This window comes from Lathamus discolor, chromosome 4 (genome assembly GCF_037157495.1).
Source record: "Lathamus discolor isolate bLatDis1 chromosome 4, bLatDis1.hap1, whole genome shotgun sequence".
Taxonomy (NCBI): Eukaryota; Metazoa; Chordata; class Aves; order Psittaciformes; family Psittacidae; genus Lathamus; species Lathamus discolor.
In genome coordinates, this window is record NC_088887.1 from 6,428,530 (window position 1) to 6,451,576 (window position 23,047).

General features: G+C 48.5%; 1 protein-coding gene across 2 annotated transcripts in view; it reads right to left on the reverse strand.

Annotated features, from left to right (window-relative positions):
- Positions 1–3,789, reverse strand: part of GSK3B (glycogen synthase kinase 3 beta) — a 151,355-nt gene extending 147,566 nt beyond the window's left edge. The window contains exon 1 of one of the 2 annotated variants that reach the window (XM_065676115.1): positions 2,452–3,789. In XM_065676115.1, the coding sequence (XP_065532187.1) occupies positions 2,452–2,539 (88 nt within the window). In that variant the 5' untranslated portion in view covers positions 2,540–3,789. The remainder of the gene's footprint in view (positions 1–2,451) is intronic. The other variant, XM_065676116.1, reaches the window with a different exon arrangement.
- Positions 3,790–23,047: the final 19,258 nt, after the last annotated feature.

Sequence of the window (23,047 nt, forward strand, 5' to 3'; positions counted from 1 at the left end):
CATAATTTAATTTCACCACTACTCTGGACTTACATATAAAAGCAAAAAGGTTGGCATGAAACAAGTCAGGTTTTGTTCCCTGATGACTTGGAGAAGACTTGTACCAAGAAAAAGGTACTAAAGATGCATGAGAGACTCAGAAGATACCAATCCGTCAATTTTCACCAACCTCACAAGGACTCTTTTGTCCCAACTTTCATTTGAAAGTGCTCAGAATGTAACTAAGTATTGGTAAATATATAGCAAAATGAAAGAGTCAAGCAAACTCAAACTCCTTGTTCACCACACAAGTGATCTTCCCCACCCCCCGCCAAGCACTCAATACTGGCACTAGATAATTTGCTACATCATTCCATAGATGCTATTCATAAGAATTCATGAGAACCAGACAAATGCAACGGTTTTTGACTCCCAGATTTTTTTTTCTCTTACAAAGCAAAAGGAAAAAAAAAAAGGAAAAAAAAAAGTTAACTTTGTGGCCTGTCTTGCATGGATGGATTAACTGAAAATTTCAACTGCATTTCCCACAGAGTCCTTGTACGTGGTTCTCTTGCTTTGTTCTGACATCTTTTTCCAGACAGCAGAAGGACCAGGAGCACATGACTAGAGCGACTGTGGGGGTTATCGCATACGGCCTTTGTTTCTCCCTCGGTGTTATACACTTGGGATTGAATCATATTTGCAAACTTGTTAGTCTGCATCAGTTAGCACCCTCTTTACAGGCAAGCATCTGTCTAGTCTCTGACCTCACATAAACGGAGGGAAAGGAGCATCAACGACCTTTCAAGAATCGAGCTGTAAAGCTTGAATAAGATAAATACGGTTGCTGAGCATGACAGGTCTAGGTCTCACTTGGTTTAGACAGCTACCTGCAGAAATACTTATCAACAAAACCTGCTTCCTATTCCACATGCACATAAAGTAAATCAGTAAATTAAAATGGAGTCACCCATGGGTTTTCTCCATACAGATCAAGAATCCTTAATAAATGTTAATGCTGGACCTGATAAAACATATGCCCTTATGCTGCTAACATGGGTTAACTGAACCCATGTTTTTTGAATGCTGCAGGCACACTGATCATACAGATACAAGGTAGGCTACAGACCCCGAGCCAAACGCTCTCTTCAAGTCTTCAACCGCAGTGGAAGACATTTCAGTGCAGAAAAACAGGAGAATTCCTGATCTGTCAGAAAGCTCACAATCATACAGCGCTTTGGCACGAAACACACAAACCGATGGGCTACATCTGCACACATGCACACACAGAGCCATGTCAGGTGTGGCTGCACACAAGGATCAAATACATCAATCGAATGGTCACGCATATCAAGCATTCTTGGTCCCATAAAGATGCCACCCTGCATTTCTATAAGAAAAAGGAAAATATCCCTGAAAACTACACTATTAGTAGGCATCTAGAATAACAATTCATGTGAACATATTCAAATCAGGAGTTAAGAAATTCCTTATTATAATCAATTAGGCCATCTTAAGCAACTCAGAACAGGCCCTATTCCATCTGCACTGTACATTTGTTCAGATTTAATACATATTTTTAATTCACATACACCAGCTAATCCTACAAACTTGGATACGAAAGATGGGCACATATTAAACACAATTTCCAACACACCTGTGCAGAATAAAGCACAAGGCTTCATTCTTTAATATATTCCTCTGATCAGAAGACTGGAAAAGGCATGGCCAAGCCTGAAATAACTACTCCATAGGCTCACATGTCAAAATAGCCATTTTCTTATCACCTCGATTGAGCTTTCTCCCAGAGCCTGGAGGATATTAGAGAAACACCTTTTGTAAGCTCCCCTCCGACCCCCCCCCCCCTTTTTTTTTTTTGCTTTTTTTTTTTTTTTTAAATAAAAGGGCTGGACTAAAAGGTGCTCACGCCCGATCTACGGGTGCATGGAAAAAACCTTCCTAGCTCTCTTCTTCGGAGCCAGGAGTGCATAAAAAAAAAAAAAAACACATAATGAACATTAATGTCACGGCCATACCTGTGTGCCCGCAATTCGCTTCCTCCTTTCAAGGAGGAAATGAAAAGGAAATGCATGCTACGGAGCTGCCAATCCGTTTCACAAAGCGGGGGGGAAGAGAAGTGGGGGGGAGGCTTTTTAATTAGCCAGAGGCTGCTTAAAACGCTGGCAGCGATCGGGGGCTAAGGAAGAGGACAAACCAGCCGGCATTTTTTTTGTCCAACAGGCCCCAAACGAAGCGGCGGCGTGCGCCTATTCAAGGTTAATGGAGGGGGAAGGGGAGAGAAAGGAGCTGGCTCCGCCGCGGCTGGGGCCGAGCTCTCGATCGCTCTCTCGGCCCCCGGCCGGGCTCCCGCCCGCCGCCCTACCGCCTCAGCGAAGGGTGGAGAGGGGGGGAAAGCCCCGGCAGGGCCGGTTGGACAGACACCCACCCGCGCAGGGCGGCCAGGATACTCACGGCTAACTTTCATGCTGCCGAAGGCCGAGGGCTGCTGCACCGGCTTGCAGGTCTCCGCGAAGGAGGTGGTCCTGGGCCGCCCGGACATGGTTCTCCCGCTCCTACTGTGCCCCGATCACCGCTCTCTTCCTGCCTTTCCCCCTCCTCCGCCTCGCCCCGGCGGGCCCGTCTGCCGCTCCCTCGCTCGCTCAGCTGGAGGAGACGGGCGGGACGCGCCACATGAAACGCCGGGGTCCCCCCTTCCCCCCCCCCCGGGGAAGCCCCCTCCCCTCGCGGTCTCTGTAGCGTTCGGCGGCGGCGGCGGCTTCTCCTTCGTGTTCCTCTTCTTCCTCACGCCGCCCGTTCCTCACAAAACCATCCTTCCCGGCAGCGCCGGTGGGTCCGAGACCTGCCTCCGCCCAGTCCGCAGCCCCCCCGGGCCGGCGCCGCTCCCGCTCCCGGCCGCGAGCGAGGGGGGTTGGCTAGGCCTCGCTGCCCCCACCCCGGGCGCCAGTCACATGGGGCGGCGGCTCACGGCCCGGCTCCTCTGATCCCGCCGCTGCGTCTCTTGGGGTTTTTATCCCCTTTTCCGCTTTTTTCTTTCCCTTCTTTTCCTTCCTCTTCTTTCTCCCCCCCTCCCCTCTCCTTTGCTTCACCTCGCCTCTGAGGGAGGCGGCAGGGAATGGGACTATTTTTTTCCCCGGCGGCGGAGGGATCTCTGGGTTTCCGAATCCGCCGACTGGAGGCGATGCGACCGCCCGCAAGGGGATCCGGCAGTGGCGGCGGGATCCGCGGCGGGCGGAGCAGGGGTGAAGCGGCCCGGGCGGCCTCGCTCCCTCACGAAGGTTTCTCAGTGCGGCGCTGAGGCGGCGGCTCCGGCGCGGCTTCTCATTGCGCCCGCAGGGGCAGCTGGCGGCGGGTCAGGCTGGGGACGCTGCACTGCGGGACGCGGCCGGCGGTGGTGGCGCAGGCCATGACGACGGCGACGGCTCAGCGGTTGCTCCTCAGCCGGCTTCAGAGCGCTGACGGCGGCGGTTAGCGCTGCTTCCCCGGGCGACCAAGGCACATGGGACTCGCCCGCCCGGCTGAAGCCTCCTGCCGCTCCCTCCCAGCGCTGGCTGCCTCCTGCCGGGCCCCCCTCCCTGTTTGTGCCGATCAGTCCCTTTGTCCCCGCTGCTGCCTCCGCTGCGTGCCGGGCTCCTGCTGCTGCGCTCTGTGTGTGCGCCAAAGCCGCGCAGCCGCCTATTGCTGTCGCCGCCCTACGCTGCGGAATGGCCGTAAACGCCTTCAGTGAATACACAGCCGAAGAGTCCGACGCATTCGTTAGACCCCAGCCCGAGGCCCTCACGGAAACATCCGAGCGTCCTCGGGACCAATCCCGAGGCCGTTACGGAAATGCCTGTAACCAATCATGAAGCCATTACGGGTGCAGCCGAGTCTCCCCGAAGCGAAACGGAGACCCAATCGGAAAGCGCTGCCACCGCCCTAGCAGCGCGTTCGGCAGCCAATAGGAAGGAGGCCTCTCTTCCGGCTATTGCCGGGCCGAGCCGAAGCGTGAAAGCCAATCAGAGGGCGCGCTGCAGCCGTCACACAGCCCTGGGACGGGTTCAAGCTGCAGCCCGAGACGGAGAGCGGGCGCGGGCTCCTATTGGCTCAGGGCGATGAGGCGGCCCGAAGACGCCATGTAGCTCTCCGCCACCGGCCAATCCGGAAGCCCGTTGGGGCACGGCCGCTCACCTTTATGACCTAACCGTGCGCGTACGGCGGGGGGGGGGTGGTGGTTGTGCGCATGCTCAGTGCTGCTCTACGGGCGGGCAGCCACCGCCCCGCTGGCTGTAACCTCCCCCTGGAGGAGGCTCCCGGCTCTGGGTTGAGGCCGCTTGGGCAGAGAGGAGGCGGGGGGGAGGCGCAGGGTTCCCAGCCTGGTTTGGGTTGAAGGGAGCTCAAAGCTCACCCAGTTCCAACCCCCTGCCAGAGCAGGGACACCTTCCACTGGAGCAGGTTGCTCCAAGCCCCGTCCAGCGTGGCCTTGAGCACTGCCAGGGATGGGGCAGCCACAGCTTCTCTGGGCACCCTGTGCCAGCGCCTCACCACCCTGTCTTGGTTTGTTCATGAAACCGCCAGGGACTCAGGTCGGTCCCTCATCGAGCGGGTATTAGGGTTCAGTGTTCAGACCAGTGTTTAATATCTTTATCAATGATCTGGATGAGGGGATCGAGGGCAGATGACACCAAGTTGGATGGGAGTGTTGGTCTGCCGAAGGACAGGAAGACCCTGCAGAGGGGTCTGGACAGGCTGGAGTGAATGGGCTGTGGCCAATGTGATGAGGTTCAACAGGCAAAGTGCTGGATCCTGCATCCGGACCGCAACAATACCACACAAGGCTACAGGCTTGGTGAGGAGCGGCTGGAAAGCTGCTCATGGAAAAGGACCTGGGGATGCTGATTGCTGGAGCTGAAAATGAACTGCTTGTGACCAGGCAGCCAAGAAGGCCAATGGCATCCTGCGTAGCTTAGCCAGCAGGGCCAGGGCAATGATCATCCCCCTGTACTGGGCACTGATGAGGCTGCACCTTGAATCCTGTGTTCAGTTCTGGGTCCCTCACTGCAAGAGAGACATGGAGGTGCTGGAGTGGGGCCAGAGAAGGGCAATGGAGCTGGTGCAGGGTCTGGAGCACAAGTGTGATGGGGAATGGCTGAGGGACCTGGGGGCGGGTTCAGTCTGGAAAACAGAAGGCTCAGGGGGGACCTTATTGCTCCCTACAACTGCCTGACAGGAGGATGGAGTGAGGTGGGGGTTGGTCTTCTCTCCCAGGTAACAAGAGATATGGCAAGAGACTTCAAGCTGAGCCAGGTGAGGGTTAGACTGGCTATTAGGAAGGAATTGTGACACCAAAAGGCTTTGCACTGGAACAGGCTGCCCAGGGCAGTGATGGAGTCACCATCCCTGCAAGTGTTCACACACTGTATAGACGAGGCCCTCAGTGCCATAGGTTACTGGTGGCCTTGGCACTGCTGGGGTAAAGGTTGGACTTGATGAGCTTAAAGGTCTTTTCCAACTGAGCTGATTCTGTGATTCAATGAAAGACAATGACATTGAACCAGCTGTTGCTACCATCTGCAGTGTTGTCCATAGGCCTGTGGTGTGGTTGGTGGGAAACTTCAGCAGCTGTAGGAGGGGCGCACAGTGTGGCAAGCTGGCTTGTTATAAAAATACGGCAACAGCACACTGGAAGTGGCACATGGAGTGATAGTAAAGCTGTTCTTCAGAAACTGGGCAGAGCGATGGAGATAGAAGATCAACACTCCTAGAAAACTCTCCTGGTTCAGCTGTTATCAGCAAGACAGGAAACACAGTTTGTTAGAGCTACTAAACTGGCCCTTATATCCAGTGTCACCACAAGTGGATTGAGCTTGGCCTTGGCCACAATCCTAGGCACTGTTCTGGAAGAGCTTGTACTTCAGGGCCCTGAAGCTCCCCCGGGGCATCAGTTCCCAGCCCTGCCAAAGCAGGCGCTGGACTACTGCTCCCTGCTGTGACCTCAGTAAAGATACTCAGCAGTCCTCAACAAAAATCACACACCATTTGCTTATGCCATTAAGAAAAGTGTGCTTGCCAGAATAGTTTATACCACAAAGTAACTTGGACTAGCAGAAACACTCCTTGACAGTGTTAGGTTCTAAGAGCTGCTGGCGGCAAAATATTGCCATATTTACTTTTTTTACTTCTTCCCACTGCCATTCTGAACCAGCTTGCTATGTGAGCAAACTAAGCTAAAATTTATCCTGTACAAGAGCTGTTTTCCAAAGCAGAAAACAAACACAGTCTCTCTAAATGGTCTTGTTCAGCAGTTTGCTTGCTCCAGGGTGCTCAGTTTGCTGGAAACCTTTTTTCCTGTCAGACAAATAATTAATATCTTTACCTACTACAAAGGACCTGGGACTGTTTAAGGTTTGATTCTTCATGAGCCACCTGTGCAGCTCTGTACAGCTGGAAGCTTGACCATTGAGAGCGGTGTGCCCTAACAAAGACTAAAGACACAGTCTGTAATCACAGTATTGAGTAGTGCTGCAGCCACACCACCACAGTCATCATTCCAGCCCTGTTCTGAGACGCCACTGTATCAAACATTGCTGAGGCACAGACTCAATTGGCCATCAGCCATGAAAATACATATTCTGTCTTGTTTCAGTACAGCTGTTGACCCCAGTCATGGCTATTTGTCAAAAATTAGGGCTACAGATTGGATTAGTTCTGTAAAGGATGGTCTTGCACAAAAAGACAAAGTAAATATGCAACTAGGCAGTGGCTAGCTCTCCTCTACCTGAAATGCACCACTAGACATTCTACTTATGAGCTTGAAATTGGGGGGGGGGGGGGGTTGCCATTGAGCGCCAAAATGCCAGTGCAAATCACATCATCTTATTTTCTGGTAAAGTTCTTTCAAAAGACTACATAAACAGGAGAACTGACTTGATAGACAGATGAGTTTTTGCTAACTGAAAAAGTTGGTGATCTGAAAAACAGCAGGGAGGGGAGGGTGAGCTGTTTGCTTTGGCATTTGTTGTTACTCATAATAGTAGTAAATAAAAATCAAACCCATGCATACTTTATACTGACAGTGTTTGCTTGGAAAATGTTCCTCCCAGCTTTATAACGAGTCTACAACCTGGAGATGGAAACCAGTTTCATTCACTTACAGAGAACAGGTTTACCTCAGGAAAACAGCTTCATGCTTGTCCTCCTGTATATGGTATAGCCCTTCTCTAAAATCACCCAGTTTCCTCTTCAGTACCAAAACAACCCGTATCAAGCCCAGAACTCTTGGTTGCTGCTAATGTTGCTTTTCTGAATGCCAAGTTTATCCATGCACTTGGGGAATGCACAGGACAAAAATCCCAGCTGCTCTGTTTCCTATTAGGCAATCCTGCCCACATTTCCAAGTAATAATTAACCAACCAACTCTCCAAAGCCTGTCCATTCAAGTTGTAGCGTCTGCTCATCGACTAGGAAACCACACAAGTGTGCTTAAAGGAGGATTATATGTAGTTGAAGGGGTGGGAAACTACAAAGCATCTTCCATTTCTGTTAGTCTTCTCACAGATTCTTCCCTTGGCTAAGTCTACTTTCAGAAAAACCCTCAACACATGATAATGGCATCTGTTAATCTTTCATCCTCCATTGCAAAACTGGGCTGACAAAATCATTCAGGAGAGTCATGAGTCTTTTTTAGACTGAAAGGCTCTCTTTTGACAACATTGCAAAGTTCATCTTTATTTTCGGCCCCTTGGCTGATGAAATGAGCTCCCTTGAGAATCTGCAAATATAAATAGAATTGACGTTTTAATGATCGGTTTTCACAAGCTTGCATAATCCAGCGTCTCAGGCACTGATATTGTTCCAAACCTGGATGCAAGGGGCAGGTTTACAGCTGCCGTGTTTCTGTAACAACCGAGTTCCCAGCAACGCTGCCTGAAAATAGGAAGCATCCAATAGGAATTACCGGAGTGTCATCTCTCTGAAATGCCATAAGGTGGCAGTGAATTGGGAAACTGGTACTATTCCCGGGTAGAACAAAGCTTTAAGGAGCTCAGCGGAAGGGGGGTGGTGGGGTGTGCTTTGTTTGTGTAAGGCTTTTCATTTGTCTGTTTACTTTTCATGTATCACCCTAAACTTCAAATCCAATCATCTTAATCAGATGCCGACCAGGTCTGCTCCAACATGCACCCACAGACATGTTCCTGCACAGGGAACTCCTGCCTTGTCTTTCTCCATTGCTTCCTTTTTGGGTGTTCTGTAGGAAGATGTTCTGTTTGCTTACCTCGCAGCTCTTCCTTGGTCATTCCACCAGGAGCCATGGTGAGAGGGCTACCTCCACTAGCCTCATAAAGAGGCAGTCATTCAAGGCTGTTTGAACTTTTGTTATGCTTTGCAAATCTAAACAATACTAATGGATCTACCAGTCTTGCATTTAATTCCTTAATATTGCCAGGGGAATTATCCACCGAACAAGTTACTGAGATATTGTAATGGCTTGCCTCTTGTTTGATTGGCATGGGCAAACTCAATGGCTGTGGTTAAACTTTAACTTCTCTCTTTTTTTTTTCCAGTGGAAAATCAGAGATTGTAACAGTAGCAGATTTACTGACTGCCCAGGCATTAATGATTAGAACAATAAATCCTGAAAAGTGGGTTTGATTTTTGTCCTAGAACAAAATCTGAAGGAATCTATGTTTAGAACATACCAGTTGCATTTATTTTTATGAGCTGGCTGCATGTTTTTCATCCTGAGAACCAAGCATTTTGCAATGATTTCCTGTCACAAAATATGTCATCACCAACAATTGCTTCAGAGAACAGCAGACGTTTTGCTGATCTGGATGTGTGGGGGTGAGCCTGGCCCTTGCAAGACTCTAGGTAAGTTTGCCAAAACCAGTAGAGCCAAGTGGTCCGAACAGTTTAATCTAACAGGAGCTACGGACCACGTCCATTTCCCAATTCAGCGTGGTGGAACGAGCAGAGACGCCAAATACAGGTTCATGGCAACATTGCGACACGTGGAAAACATCAGTGACTCACTAGGCGCTCAAATGCATCCTTGTGTGGAAGTCCTCCCTGCTGCACAGGTTTAACGTTGGTCTTATCCACTGGCTCTTGAAAGAAGCATCAGGTTTCCCACTGTGCCAGGAGAACATCTTGTTCTGTTGGACAGTTTCCCTTGCTCCAGCATTTGTCTGGCCACACCTTCTTCATAAATAACCCTGGAAAAACCACAGTGTCCAGAGCCAGAGAAGCTGTCATTCTAGTGAGCCTTTGACATGTCTTACAGATATTCATTCCCTGGAAAGCAAAACTTATGCCTCTTTCCCGAGGAGTTTAAAAGAGTTCAAATCTAGAAAATTATAATTCTGTGTGTATCATCTCCCTCAGATGCAGTCAAGCAGCTCAGACTGACATCCACTTGTTTTCTGTTTGCATTTTCCCACAGCAGGTCTGCCTGTTTCTGCGAAGAGGCTACTAAGAAGCAGATGGGTCATTCTTACATCAGGAAATCCAAACAACCCCATTCACCAGCATTTACTGGGGCTCCCTCTATAGGTATTGGTAGGAAAGAGTATAAATGTCCCATGGTCACTATTTCCTTGCTTCTCCAATCAAGTTCCACACTGTTGAGGAGACTTTAAAATTGCAAGGAGTTAAAGCCAACCTGATCCCTGAGGCCTTCAGTCCATTTAAGAAAATCATGTAGGGCTAGGAAGTCTTAACGTGAGACAGGGAATAAGGAGTACTCTTTAGCTGGGCCTTGGTAGACATATGGGAGAGGCACGGGCAGGGGAGAAGACCCAGGCTGGTTTCCAAGCTGTCACAATGACCTAGAAATTGTAGAAGGATGCAAGCACAACAGCCAGCAAAGGAGATTTTGGAGTGCTTCCCCCTTCAGACAGCTGGGGGATGTTGCACCAGGGTGATAAGATTTACTGTACTTTCTCACAAATGCAGGAAGAGGTTTCTCTAGTTCCTATTGAAACAGCTTTGGAAAGAAAGCATTGCATACAGTGCAAGGTGCCAAGAGAAGAAGAAAAAGCCATTGGGAATAGATGTTTGCATCGCCAAAGAAGCAAAGAAGGCAGCAATGCGCCTGGTGAAGCCTGCCTGGGATGCTGTCCTTGCTGCAAGGGCTCCCTGCAGACCAAAATTACCATGCTTAGCTGCAATGAAATGCTCATCCAGCTCTTGCTGTCACAGCTGCTTTTACCCGGGCTGAAAACAACTGCATGGGTACAGGTCTCCCCAGCCAGCTTCCTTGGGGAGAATGGGGACAACAGTGCTTGGTGTTTTAGAGCCATTCTTGATACCTACAAGGTAAACTGTGGGGAGTACAATACACTTCTGTCTGCAGAGAGGAATGATTGCTCTGCAGTATACAGCATATAGCAAAATGGTTGAATAGAGCTGTGAAACCTTGGCCATTCTACATACATCAGCCACAGTAGTGAACTTGCAGTGGTGTTGTATGTCTCACCAATGGACTGAGGGTCTTCAGTTTGGAATTAAAGGTGGTGATTCTCCTCAATCTGGGAGAAAATGCACACTTAATTATGAAGGGGCCAAAAATGTAACAGTGTTTTCATTTGGGGTATTGAGTTTTTACCAAGCACTCTACCTGAATCAAGGAGCCCTGTCCCTGCCTGCTCCCTAATCACCATTGCACACTACTTCCTTCATCTTTGGCTTGTAAATGGTTACTAATTGTTGCTGCATCTTGCATTGTACATCTGGTGTTGACAGCTGTCTTGCCCCGAGATGGAAACAGCTGTTTTTAAAAGGAGAGCTCTCTCCCAGATTACTAAAACATCTGGAAAGTGCAGCATTGAAACTGAGTTATCCAATATAAAAACTTAGCAAATACATGAACAGGCTAGAGGGTCTGCAAACACAAAGCTTCAAAGTAGGCACTGGAATCATAACAGAAAAGACTTGTGTCTTTGAAACACGAGTCCTGGGTGTTTCCCATAAAATCGCCTGTTTTCCTTAATTCTCTGTGGACTGCTTGACATGGTAGAACCTTTTACACTCTGCACAACAGTGCACACCTCTTAATTTGATCAGACTAACAACCCACATTGCTTTTGCTTCAGCCCTATTAGATGTAATTCAGATGCCTTTCTTCAAGGCAGGATTGAGGACCAAGCAGCATGATCCAGCTGTCTGGAGACAAGAAACCAGTAGCATGAAAGCACCAAAAAGCCCTAGGAATCAACGGAAACAATTTCATTCCTTAAAAAAAAATAATTCCAGAATCTCATTTCCTCCTGAACATTATGTGACCTGATTGTTACAAGCAACCTATTTTTTTAACCCTCCCTGTTTATTTTGTGTATTTAGCAGCACTGAGCGTACAGTCCATTGTTTTTCTAATGGCCAGCAAAGCTTATCTGCCGATCTGGCCCAGCTGCTATTGCTCACATGCTACATGTTCTGCAAGATTTGGATGACCACCCCTTTCAAGCCCTGCAAGAGGCTGCAAGCCAGCAGCGAGAGCAAAGCTGAACTCAACAGGCAACAATGAGTAGGCATATAAGGACACAGAAAGGAAATGGGGGAGCTTAAACAAGGTTTGCATGATTGGAGCAGCAGTTACTCCAAATGACCCCTAGGGAAAAAGCCTACAAGCAGAAAAAGCCCGGTAGGATTAACAATGCCTCTTTATAAAGGAGTCATTTCAGGACATCTGACTTAAAGGAAATGCTACATTTATTTGTTTTTAATTGGACTGGATGCAAGCCATATCAAGCTGATGATGCTGGTCCGAGTTCAAAAGGATCTCTTTTTGCCTCGTAGCACAGGAGCAAGAGGACAACACAATTAACAGGAAAGGTGGCCCTTTCAGTAGAAGGAAGTATTTCCAAGTTAAACAGTTATTGTATATGTCAGGTGCTTAAAGTAGGAGTTTTTCTAGTCCCTGGAAGGTGAGAGACCTCTCCAGGAGGTGGTTCTAGCTCTCAAGTGGGGTTGCTCTTAAACTTCACCTAGAAGAGCCTCTCTTTTCTCCACACTTGCAGAAGGACACTAGAAAGATCTACCTAGTAAGCGGGCTTTGGGGCAAGTAGCCTCCCACTAGGTGACAGGAAGGCAGTTATATTTCTAACTGGACTCTGAAAGTCACTGGTGAATGATATCACTGATGGGCAAGTACCTGGATAATACTGACCCCATAAATATATAGTACTAAACCTCATTTCTTTTTTTGTAAAGGGCTTGAAACATGCTGTTTGAATTCAAATCACTAAGTGTGAAAGTAAGGGAAGGTTTATAAAACACTCTGAAACATCTTGCCCTGACACAATCAGGAACAAGATACAGGACTAGAAGCCAGGGGCTGAGCTGTTTGATAATCACAGATCGTCTCAAAACTCAAGAGCAGTTTATCCTGACGAGAAGAAAATCAAGCAAAGATGGCAGGAGACATGCATGGATGAACAAGGAGTTCCTGACTAAACTGACATAAAGAAGAAACGTACAAAAGGTAGAAGCAGGGGTAGGTGACCCAGGAGGAAGCCTTATGGGTACGAGTGTCCTTCAGCAATCCCAGGCCCCTGAGCAAGGGGTCCAAAAGTGTTTGGAGAGCTGGCTATTGTCACTGCAAGGTCACTCTTTGAAAGGTCATGGAGAGGTTCCTGAGACCTGCAAGAAAGCAAATATCACTCCTATCATCAAGAAGGGCAAGAAGGAAACTAGAGTCTGGTCAGCCTCACATCAGTCCCTGGAAAGGCAATGGAGTAAGAAGTAATGGAAACCATTTCCAGACACATGAAGAACAAAGATGTGGTTGAGCATAGTCAGCATGGATTTACAAAGGGGAAATCAGGCTTAACCTACTTGACAGCCTTCCACAGCAAGATGACTTGGTCGGTGAATAAAAGCAGCGGATGCTGTTTGCCTTGACTTTAGTAAAGCTTTAGACAGTGTCTCCTGTAACATCCCCATAGACAAGCTGTATGGGTATGCAACAAAGTATGGGATACAGAAGTGGACAGTGAAGGTGACAGCTCCAGCTGACCCTCCTTAAGCAAGGGTGGGTTAGACAAGATGATCACCAGAGGCCCCTTCTGTGCTCCACAATCCTGTGCTGATTCTGTGACCCACCGCAGCAGTTCCTGGTGTCCTGTATGCTGCCAGTTCTTACACACTCTGCTGGTTTTTCCCTGAGGTAATTATAGACGTTACTGGTGTAATTAATTGCACTGAATGCATATACCTCTGGGGATGAGGTGGTTATGGAGAAACCTGAACTGAACAGTCAGAGGAATCATCCACAAACAAAATACAGCAACTGGGAATCATCATGCATGACTGTAAGGTTCTGTACACATGCTTTCAGCAGAACAAGCAAAGGTGTGAGGAGATGGAGGCTGACAGAGTGCACAGGGCAGGCCCAGATGAGAAGTGGGAGATGAGCAACTTACGACAGCCAGTGCTGAGCATGATGCATGAGCATTTCAGTTTCATTTCCCAGTCTTTGGCAACATGAGCTGGGCTATTTGTGTAGTGGTGGTAAAATTCAAGCCCTAACACTATTAAAACAGGGCACCAAGCATGAGCCATTACAGTGGCAGTATTTTCAAGCTGAGCACCCACAAAATGGAAAAAACACAATTAATGACTGCCTGAGAGAAGTCCCATTTAAATGGCCACCCAGGAACTCTGAAGCAGAAGCAGCTCTCCAGGGCAGTTGTCCACAAGTTCAACCATGAGCTTGTCTTTTTAATAGCGGCATTTCCAGTCTCCTCCACAGCATGGCCCTGATACATTTTGTGCACTGAGGCAGGATCCCATTAAGAAAAAGAATGCGATTGTGCCATTAACATCTGTCTTGCAAGAGAAGATTAGAGTAACATTTGTCAAGAATGGTCCTGCCTTGGGGGAAAGAGATGGACTGGAGTCCCTAGATGGCTCCTTGAGGTCCCTTCCAGGACTGTTTTCCACAAAGTCATACATGCCAAAATTAAGCTAAATTAAGTTTGCACAAATTGTCTTAATTCCAGCTTTCCATGACTCCGCAATGCTTGATTTCAGAGCCTTTTCAGCGCAGATTACAATGTGCTGCTTTTTAGGATCCTGGTTGGTTCGTTTTAAAGCCAACTCAACTTAGCAAGGATGCTGTGATATGCGCATCCAGGAGGTTCGTTAACAATAACAGATCCACCATAAGGACCTCTGACAGGGACTGGAAGAGGCAACCCAGGTGATTATACCCTCTCCAACTAACAAAGGGAAGGGTGGCAGTAGGAAGAGATTGCTGTGCTGCTAGCCAGCATCAGAGGCTTGCCTTTGAAATCCACATCCTGGCAGCAGATGAGTTGGGAGTTTCAGAACAGCCAGGTTCCCTTCCAAACCCTGGAGAGCAGCATGTGCCACCAGGAGCTTTTTGCTTGTTTCCCTCTGTGTTCCCTCCAGTCTTACTTTTTCAAGGCCCTGGAATAAAAAAAAACAGCTCCTTTGCTACCTCCTCTGCTCCCTGCTCCACCATTGTCAAGTCTGTCCTCTCCCCAAGTCTCACCTTCACAAACTGCATCTCACCTGAAGTCACGTATGTACCCCATCTCTGTCCTGCTCCTAGTCATCTGGCTTGTCCTACCATCACCTCTACCATTTCCCCTATTCCCTTGCCTTAATTTTTGCCCAACAGCTGCTCCCAGGTCCTAAGCTCTTGGTGCTTCAACCCTTCCTTCTATCCACATTTATTTTGTTGATTCAGAAAATGAAGCTCTCCACCTTCCCTCTTCTGCTCCGGCTACACCATCTTTCCTTCTTTTACTCGCTCCTCCCCCAGCCCCAGTTACAACAGGTTCTTCAACCAGATTTACCTCTTTTCTCCCCCAGCAGCTTCCACAACCACTTCTTCTGCTATTCTGCTTCAGTGGCAGTATGGTGGGCATCACCTTTATGAGGGGAAGCCCATTTTCCCTCAACTCAGGGCACCCTCCCACAGTGGTAATGGCAACGACTCGCAGGTGGGGTGGGCTTGGCTACCATCAGTGAACAGCCCAAGTGCATCAGCAAGTACATGGAGCATACTCAGCCAGGGTGGAAATTCCAGGCATGATTTGGGGATGGCTTTTTGTCCACTAAATGCTAAGAAGCCTCCACAGATCTGCATGCCTTGTGACTTTCCAAGGTCATAAAGTGTGGTCCCGTTTGGATGGGTTTTGCCAAGACCCATAGAAGTTACATTTCCAGTTTGTATGCTGTGAGGGAGAAGCATCTCAGACAAAAAAACTAACAGACAGGCTTGAAATGGGGACAAATGGGCTTTTGTTAGCCTTGCTCTTGGAAATGTCCTGAATAATTTTCATTTTAGCTTTCCAGCACACTCAGCATGAATATTTTGGTATAACACTTAAGCTTTAAGGAAATGATAAGCAAGTGAGTCCGAGGTATTTTTATGGGAAATTCTGTGCATCCTTTTTATGCAGGGGATATTATGAATCCCGGTGCGTGGGGGTATTAACTGTTAGATAGTGCGATCAGAAAGTATTTCACTTTGTTTCACTTTTGTTTTTCTCATTTCCATTCTCACCAATTATCAAAATCTGCTAATGGCTGCATGCTCCGGGCCTTTAACATCTTCATTGATAATCACTCATTCTTCACTTGATACACTTTACACAATTATAACACTAGTTCTTTATTGGAGACTTTTTTGCTGCAGGAAAAGCTCCTCATTATCTGGCACACCCCCTGAATTAATTTATTCCACTGGTTACTGCAGACTCGTAAAAATAATGGTGTTAAATTGGGGACTTGAGGCAGAGGTGGTGTTAAAGGAGCAAACTGCTTGAGCAGCCAAATTGGTATGAGCAACATCCTTCCCACCACAGTGTCACGGGCTCCTCTTACACTGATCACTTTGTTTTGCAAAGACAATGTTCAGGTTTATTAAATGAATTTAAGTTATCTTGGGCTTGGGCATCCCTGCTGAGTTGCTGAAAAATGCCACAAGGTTTATGTTAGGAGTGGAAGTCACCCCTGCTCTCTCCAACAGATATAGACATCAATAAGACAGCTACTGCTGTCTAAATGGCATGAGCAAATAAATGTCTTTTATCTGTTTTGGCCAGCCCAGCCTTTCTTTCCTACTCTACAGGTAGGTTGCAAACTTGCAAAACCCAATGAGACACTGGAAATTTCCCTGTAATGAAAGCATGTCTCACAACACTTCCAGGCATGTTGCGGCAGAACAAAGCTGTGACCTGTTCTTTCATCTGCCACCCTAAGGGTAGGAAGATCTTTAAAAGTCAATGTCTCATTTATGACTCTGCGTTAGAACAGCCTAAACTGGTCACGGAGGGAAATGATTTTATAATAGTCCTGTAAAAGCAGAGACCAAGTCTGGGTTGCTCAGCTGTTAGCTGCACAGAGCTTGGCACCAGTCCTGGAACCTGATGAATAATGTTTGAAACGATATTGTTCCCAGATTTCCAGCTGTACCGGAAGGTAGGTGGTCAGCACAAAACCTACCTTACCTCCCGCTGCTGCCCCAAGATTGATGCTGTCTGGATCAGGCAGAGGATAGCCCAATTCTGCCAAATAAATAGGCCCCTGCTGTGTGCAGCATAAAGGCAGCATCTCTGCTTGTAGGGCTGTGGCCCCCCTGCAGCCCAGGGTCTGATTGCTGAGCAGGGTGCTCATTTTTCCCAAGGGAAAGATGCAAGAGGATTTTTTTATGGAAGAGCTTTAGCAGATGTATCTCACATGCTTGTGGAGTTGTTCCTAATGCTGTTATTATCTAGAAAAATCATTGCTTACTGGTAGAAATCTCATCCTTGCTGCAGCAGATGCTTTGATTGCTGACAGGGAAAAGGGTTCTTGGCTCTTTCTGATCTATGACTGTCAAATTCCAATTTTTCTGGATGATGGGGTGATCCTGAAAAAGCGGGATGTTTTCCTGTTGTGTAAGGACACAAATATATACAGGAACATGCATAGAAATACTTTCTATACTAAAACTAGGTGCTCTGAACAAACCATCCACATAGAGCAACTACTGGCTACTCAACAGCAAAATCACTGATCTCCACTGTTGATACCCCAGTTTATTGCCTGAAATCCTTCCCCATCTTTCCCAACTCCTCTCTCACTTTTTCCAGAGGACATTTGGGAATTCTCACTGAGGTCCAAGACTTGCTGGCTGAGGAAGTTAACCAGGGCCCAGCTGGAAGCATCAGCTTTTGTTTTCCTGGTTTTTGATGGGTCAACCTGCCTCTCAGGCCTTCCTGGTGAAGCACCCAAAGCCTTTTCTGCAAATATTTAGTGAAGAAGCTTCGATGCATCTCAGGGAGGTGGCTTTGTGTTCACTCGAATGACTGGTGCCAGTGAGAGAGGAAAGAGAGCATGGGTTTTCTCTCTGAGATGAGCACAACGTTCAGTAGAAGAGACAAGGCTCTTGACTCCGGAGTCTTCTCCTTGAGTAAATTAGACTCCAAGTCATCCTCAGGTTCTCTTTGTTGTTGTTGAGCTTGTCTGCTTTAAAGGCTCAGTTCAGATGCCCTCAAGCAGCTATTGCTGAAGGCAGTGGGGGCTGAGGGTGGAATTTAGCCAAAGGGGTCATACTGTAACACAACGGGTACCCAGTAATGCCAGGCTTCCAGAACAGGAGAGTCAGCCTCCCCCTTTGACTGCAGCATGCTGATATCAGGTATTAGGAGAGCCAGGAAAAAGACCTCACCACTGAGGCGTTGTGAAGAATAGATCACAGAAGCAGGAAAGCACTAAATGTGGGTTTGTTACTGACGTGATAAAGGCTGTAATAGCGAGGAAATGAGCTGATATTTGCAAAAGCATGATCCACCAGCAAATGAAAGATTCACCTGTCAGAGGAAAAGAAGTCTTTATCCAGCACCTGTATCTGGGGGACTGTTCAAAAAAAAACCAACCGAAACCCAGCTGCTTCCAAACAAGGGCTCGAATTTGCTGTAATTATGTACAGAGTAACCCACTGCTCATAGATCTGCCTAGCACTGCTGTAAATTCAAGGTGCGATTGCATCAGCTAATATTATTCCTGCAGTTCCCTTTGGTTTGAAATACTGCCCGCCTCATTTGGGTTAGATATGAGATGTAATTGCCTGGAAACCAACACACAACTCCAGAAGGGTGCCTTGCTAGTTATATTCACCTTGTCCATGCTATTCCTGCATTGGATCGTGTCATCAGGACAATGCCTTCATTTTGTCTTCCTATGGGCCCCTTGATTGGTACCAGGAGCTTCCTAAGCAACTTGGGTCCATATGGATTTCCTAAGCCATGGGAAGCTCCAAGAAGCAAAAGCTCTTCAGGGTTTCTGCACCTCTCAGCACTTGCAGGAGATTTGCTGGGAGGAAATACAGATGGACAGGCTTTCCTCTGCGAGTATATTAAAATACTGCTGGTAAATCTAGCACCTGATGGGTGCTGGGATCCCCACATCCATTGCAGAGTTGCAGGAAAAATGTCAAGTTCCTGCTGACCCACAGAATTTGCCTTTCAGATATCTTAACTACCAATGAGTATTTCTTCTCCAGTCCTTCAAAAGGTGGGTGCGATCCTGCTCTAGCATCTTGCCAAACTCTTTATAGACTCCTCTGCAGCTGGAGGCTGGGAGCAGTGTATTCAGCCATCTTCCCATTGCTGCAATGGGTAGCGATGAAACCAGGGCTCGCTCTCAGTGCCTTCCTGCAGATAGAAAGAGTGGCAGGTATGAACTGCTAGAGGGAGCTAAAAATATAGTCTCTTCTCCAAGCAGACCAGGGATTCTGGGAAGAAAAGGCCACTTTTCATCGGCATGTAAGAGGCTAAGTTAGGAAACGAGAAGGAAGAGCAGCTACTAACTAGAAGACAGCATTGGCATGAGAACAAGTAGATAAAAATAGGCTATGAAAAAATGTGGGCTGCAAATCAGAACCAAGTTTCCTTCTGTCAGAGTGAAGTTCTGGAATAACCTGCCAAGAAAATTCCCAATGAATTTTCCATCTTCAGATGGACTGTGATATATTAACGAGAGGGATTTCATGACTCAGTGCTTGTCATAGCTGGGGAATAGGATGATGATTAGGAGATCCCTTCTAGCTCCGCATTCCTGTTGGTATGATAACAGAGGAATCTGTGTAGGGTGCAGCAAATGCTGAATCACGGAGTGCTTTATATAGCTGTCTGGCAGGACAAAGTCCTTCGCACCCATCCTGTCTGCAAGAACCTCCAGGACAAAAAAAAATAAACCCTTAAATGCCTGTAATCTGGCAGCACAAAGCACCCGATGCCTGCATTAGAAGAAAATCAGCTGAGCTATTGGCTCCTTTATGCAGGGGAAAGGTGACGGTGTGGGCATGAAAGCAAGAAACCTCACTGTAAACACTGAGAGGTACACGCTCTCAGGTGAACACACTCCAGCAGCTCCAACACACGGTTTTAACGTGGGAAAGAAACCCAGCGCTTGGAACCGTGTGGAGTTATCCCATGCACTTGCTCAGCCACGTGTGTGCAGGGATCATTTCCACACGGCGTGATCGTATCATGTAGCGGAAAGTTCCTGCAATTAACACCCACTACTAAAACATCCATGGTTCTCCCGCCACCCCAGGACCCACAACTCTTTTGATGGTGTTTTTCCCGTCTCCTAGGAGTCCCCCAAGGATGAGATCACTTTCTGCAGCACAAGGCCAACAGTGAGGCTGCAGCTTACACTGACACAATTGTCCTTGCAACTGGACGTCTACAGCTTTGCTGCTCTAAGAGCAGACCTTGGGGTAACAGCAGCAGCTTCAGTTTCAGTAGTACATAGCTAGAGGTAGGGGCCAAGGAGAAGGCACCCATGAAAAACTGGATAAGGCAGGACACGGGTCCGGTTTCTGGGCTCAGGAGAGTAACACTGCTTAAGAGGAGAGTGCTTCTCCACAGCCCTCATGGCTGTTGGACTTAAGGAATATTTCTCTGTAGCTTCTTCTGGGCCTGTGGAGGTTGGGTACAGATGTGGGTGCTCTCTCACCTCTTCAAAACCTGCAGCACAGGACACCTAGGACCCCTCACTGCTGCTCCCCACTGTGTTACAGGAGCATCCCTGCACAGATGAGGCACCACTGTACAGCTACTCTGTACTGTGCTGCTCCCCACTGTGTTACAGGAGCATCCCTGCACAGATGTGGCACTACTGTAGAGCTACCATCTCAACAGCTTGCACAGTCTCGCTATACTGGGCCAAGGACACTTGTGGGTTTTCCCTCATGCAGTACTTCTGAATACTGCACCCATTATTTCTAATAGCTGCCCTTGGTATCAAAGCTCAGAGTGAGAGGTTCCCCACAGATCCCAGCTGCTGATGCCAACACAAGGCAGTGGGGAGAAAACTTCCATGCCAACAGCCATCATTCTTCTCCCATAGAGCCTGGCTTAATCCCTCTCTGCCATAGCTAACAAAGCTGTGGGTTTGTTGTTGGATTGGGGTTTTTTTTTTTCCCCTTTTTAGGCCAGGCAGCTGAATCACCATCCAGATCAATTTTGTTATTTCCTAAACAGTCACAAGCTGACAGGGTAACAGGCAGACTGAGCGATGGCAGGTGGTACAGCACAAGAGCCTCAAGGCTTCCTGCCTTCCTGGCTTTTGCCAAGGCCCAGCAAGCAGGCAGACAGAGGCGTCTTGTACTGGCTGTGATGTGACCCTGCCTAAACTGCCGTCAGCAAGGAGAGGGCATAAAGGTGTCTGTGCACCACTGGGGTCAGGGGCAGAGGCCACAGAACTTCTATGCAGAAAAGCAGCACCTCTAAATGGGTGTGTGGGCAGGGAAAGGCTGTGCTCTCTGTCGCATCTCCTATCACACTGTGCGCAGCAGGGCTCAGGGATGCTGGCTGAGGTGGACTCATAGCTTCCTATGGTTTGCAGACAGCAGTAGGAGTGACAGAGCTGGAGCTTGTGGAGATGCACAGCTAGCAGGGGAAGGATAACTTGGAAACATGTCTCAGGAACCTAAAAGTACTCAACCTCATCAGCATCAACTGCTGTGGCTGCCCCGTGTGTCACTGGAAGTGGCAACCTCTTTGTTGGCAGACACCACTTGGAAGGGGACAGGGTACTGGGATAAGGTGTACAGGATTCCTGTAGCTTCTGAGTAGCAGGAGTTTCTCACATGCCCTGAAGTACAGTGAGCACATTTGTAGGGACAGTGAGTCCAGCACTCACCGGGGAGCAATCAAGGAACCTCCTTTAAGTCACTTACCTTTCAGTTTGATTTCTGTCAGATGAAAGTTCCTGCCTTGAACTGCAAAGAGGCACAGCCTTTCCTAAGCAGAACACATTTAGACAGCAGATACATTGGAGAAGGAACTGCTCATGTGGGATATGGATACTACAGGCCCCCTTGGGTGGGAGCCTCTTTAAGGCTACATCTGTCATCAGTGGCAAGGCAGTCAGTTATAGTCAGTTATAAATCAGAGCACTTGCAGTCCTGCTGCCAAAAACCTCAGCTCTCAGAGCCTTTCTCTCCACCTTCCACAGCTGCCCCTACAGCTGCTCAGAAACCTTGGATTCAGGGCAAAGCTGTAATTAAGATGCTTTGAATGGCTTAATGGGAAGACACAAGCTCCTCCAAAGACTCTACAGAGCCATGGGGGAACCAGATGCTGAATTCAGTGCCTAAGCCAGGTGCCTCAAGTTAAGCAGCATGAAGGCTCCTCTGTGTGCCCATGCAATGACTGATGCAAGATCCTGTAATGGCAATGAAATGCAGCCCATCACCTCACTCTGTTCTTTCTCCTCACGTACAGGCAATCCAATCCATCACACAGTGCTTTGGCTCTTCCCCTCCTGAATTGAATACATATTTCTTAGTAGATACAGGAGAAGACCAGAGTTGGGAGTCATCAAAAACACCAGTGGGTGTTCCTAATCTCCAGTCTAAGCCTCCCCTGGTGCAGCTTGAGGCCATTTCCTCTTGTCCTGTCACTTGTTCCTTGGGAGAAGAGACTGACACCACCTCACTTCATCCTCCTGTCAGGCACCTGTAGAGAGGGATAAGGTCCCCCCGAGCCTTCTCTTCTCCAGACTAACCCCTCCCCTAGGTCCCTCAGCCGTTCCCCATCACACTTGTGCTCCAGACCCTGCACCAGCTCCATTGCCCTTCTCTGGGGCCGCTCTAGCACCTCAATGTCTCTCTTGCAGTGGGGGATCCAAAACTGAACATAGGATTTGAGGTGTGGCCTCACCAGTGCCCAGTACAGGGGGATGATCACTGCCCTGGTCCTGCTGGCCACACTGTCTGATAGAAGCTGGGATGCTGTTGGCTTCCTCAGTAGGTGTATCCACATGACATGCAGTTTTCACTTGGTGGCTGCTGGTAATCAGACAGAAAAGCAACTGCCTTAAATTCCAGTGGTAAGTTTACAAACAAACCACGGGTTGAAAGTCCTCTGGAGGGTTTTTCTCCATTCATTAGTGGATTTTAAGTTAATTTTTTCTACCAGCTGCTTCCAGGAGGCTTCATGGTTGATCATTTCCTATGACCATGCTGCAGCATTCCCTACCCCAGACCAAAGTGCTACTTTGAACGTACTTGGGGGTGGGGAGAAGTCAGTCCCAATTTGGCAAAGAGGCTTTGCCCCATGTGTAGTAGTGTCCCTACAGCGTCCCAGCGCGGGGTGCCCGAGGTTTGGTACCGCACCCGGTGAGGCAGCAGCAGCCCCTGCTGCGAGCACTGCAAAACTGCAGCCGGCTCTTCCCCAGAGGAGATGGACGAGGAGCACCCGGGCTTCATCTACGGGACCCTCCAGGGCTTCACCGGGGAAAGGGCGGCCAGAGACCCCCGCCCGAGGCTGTGCAGCACGGGGGAACCGCGCCGGCAGCCCAGCTCTGCACACCACGGGGCCAGATGTGCTTCAACGTCTCTTGAAGCAAAGAGGGCTATAAAACACCATGCACTGCTTGCTGGCATGCACAGAATCATAGATTGGTTGGAGTTGGAAGGGACCTTAAAGCTCATCCAGTTCCAACCTCCTGCCATGGGCAGGGACACCTTCCACTAGAGCAGGTTGCTCCAAGCCCCTGTGTCCAACCTGGCCTTGAGCACTGCCAGGGATGGGGCAGCCACAGC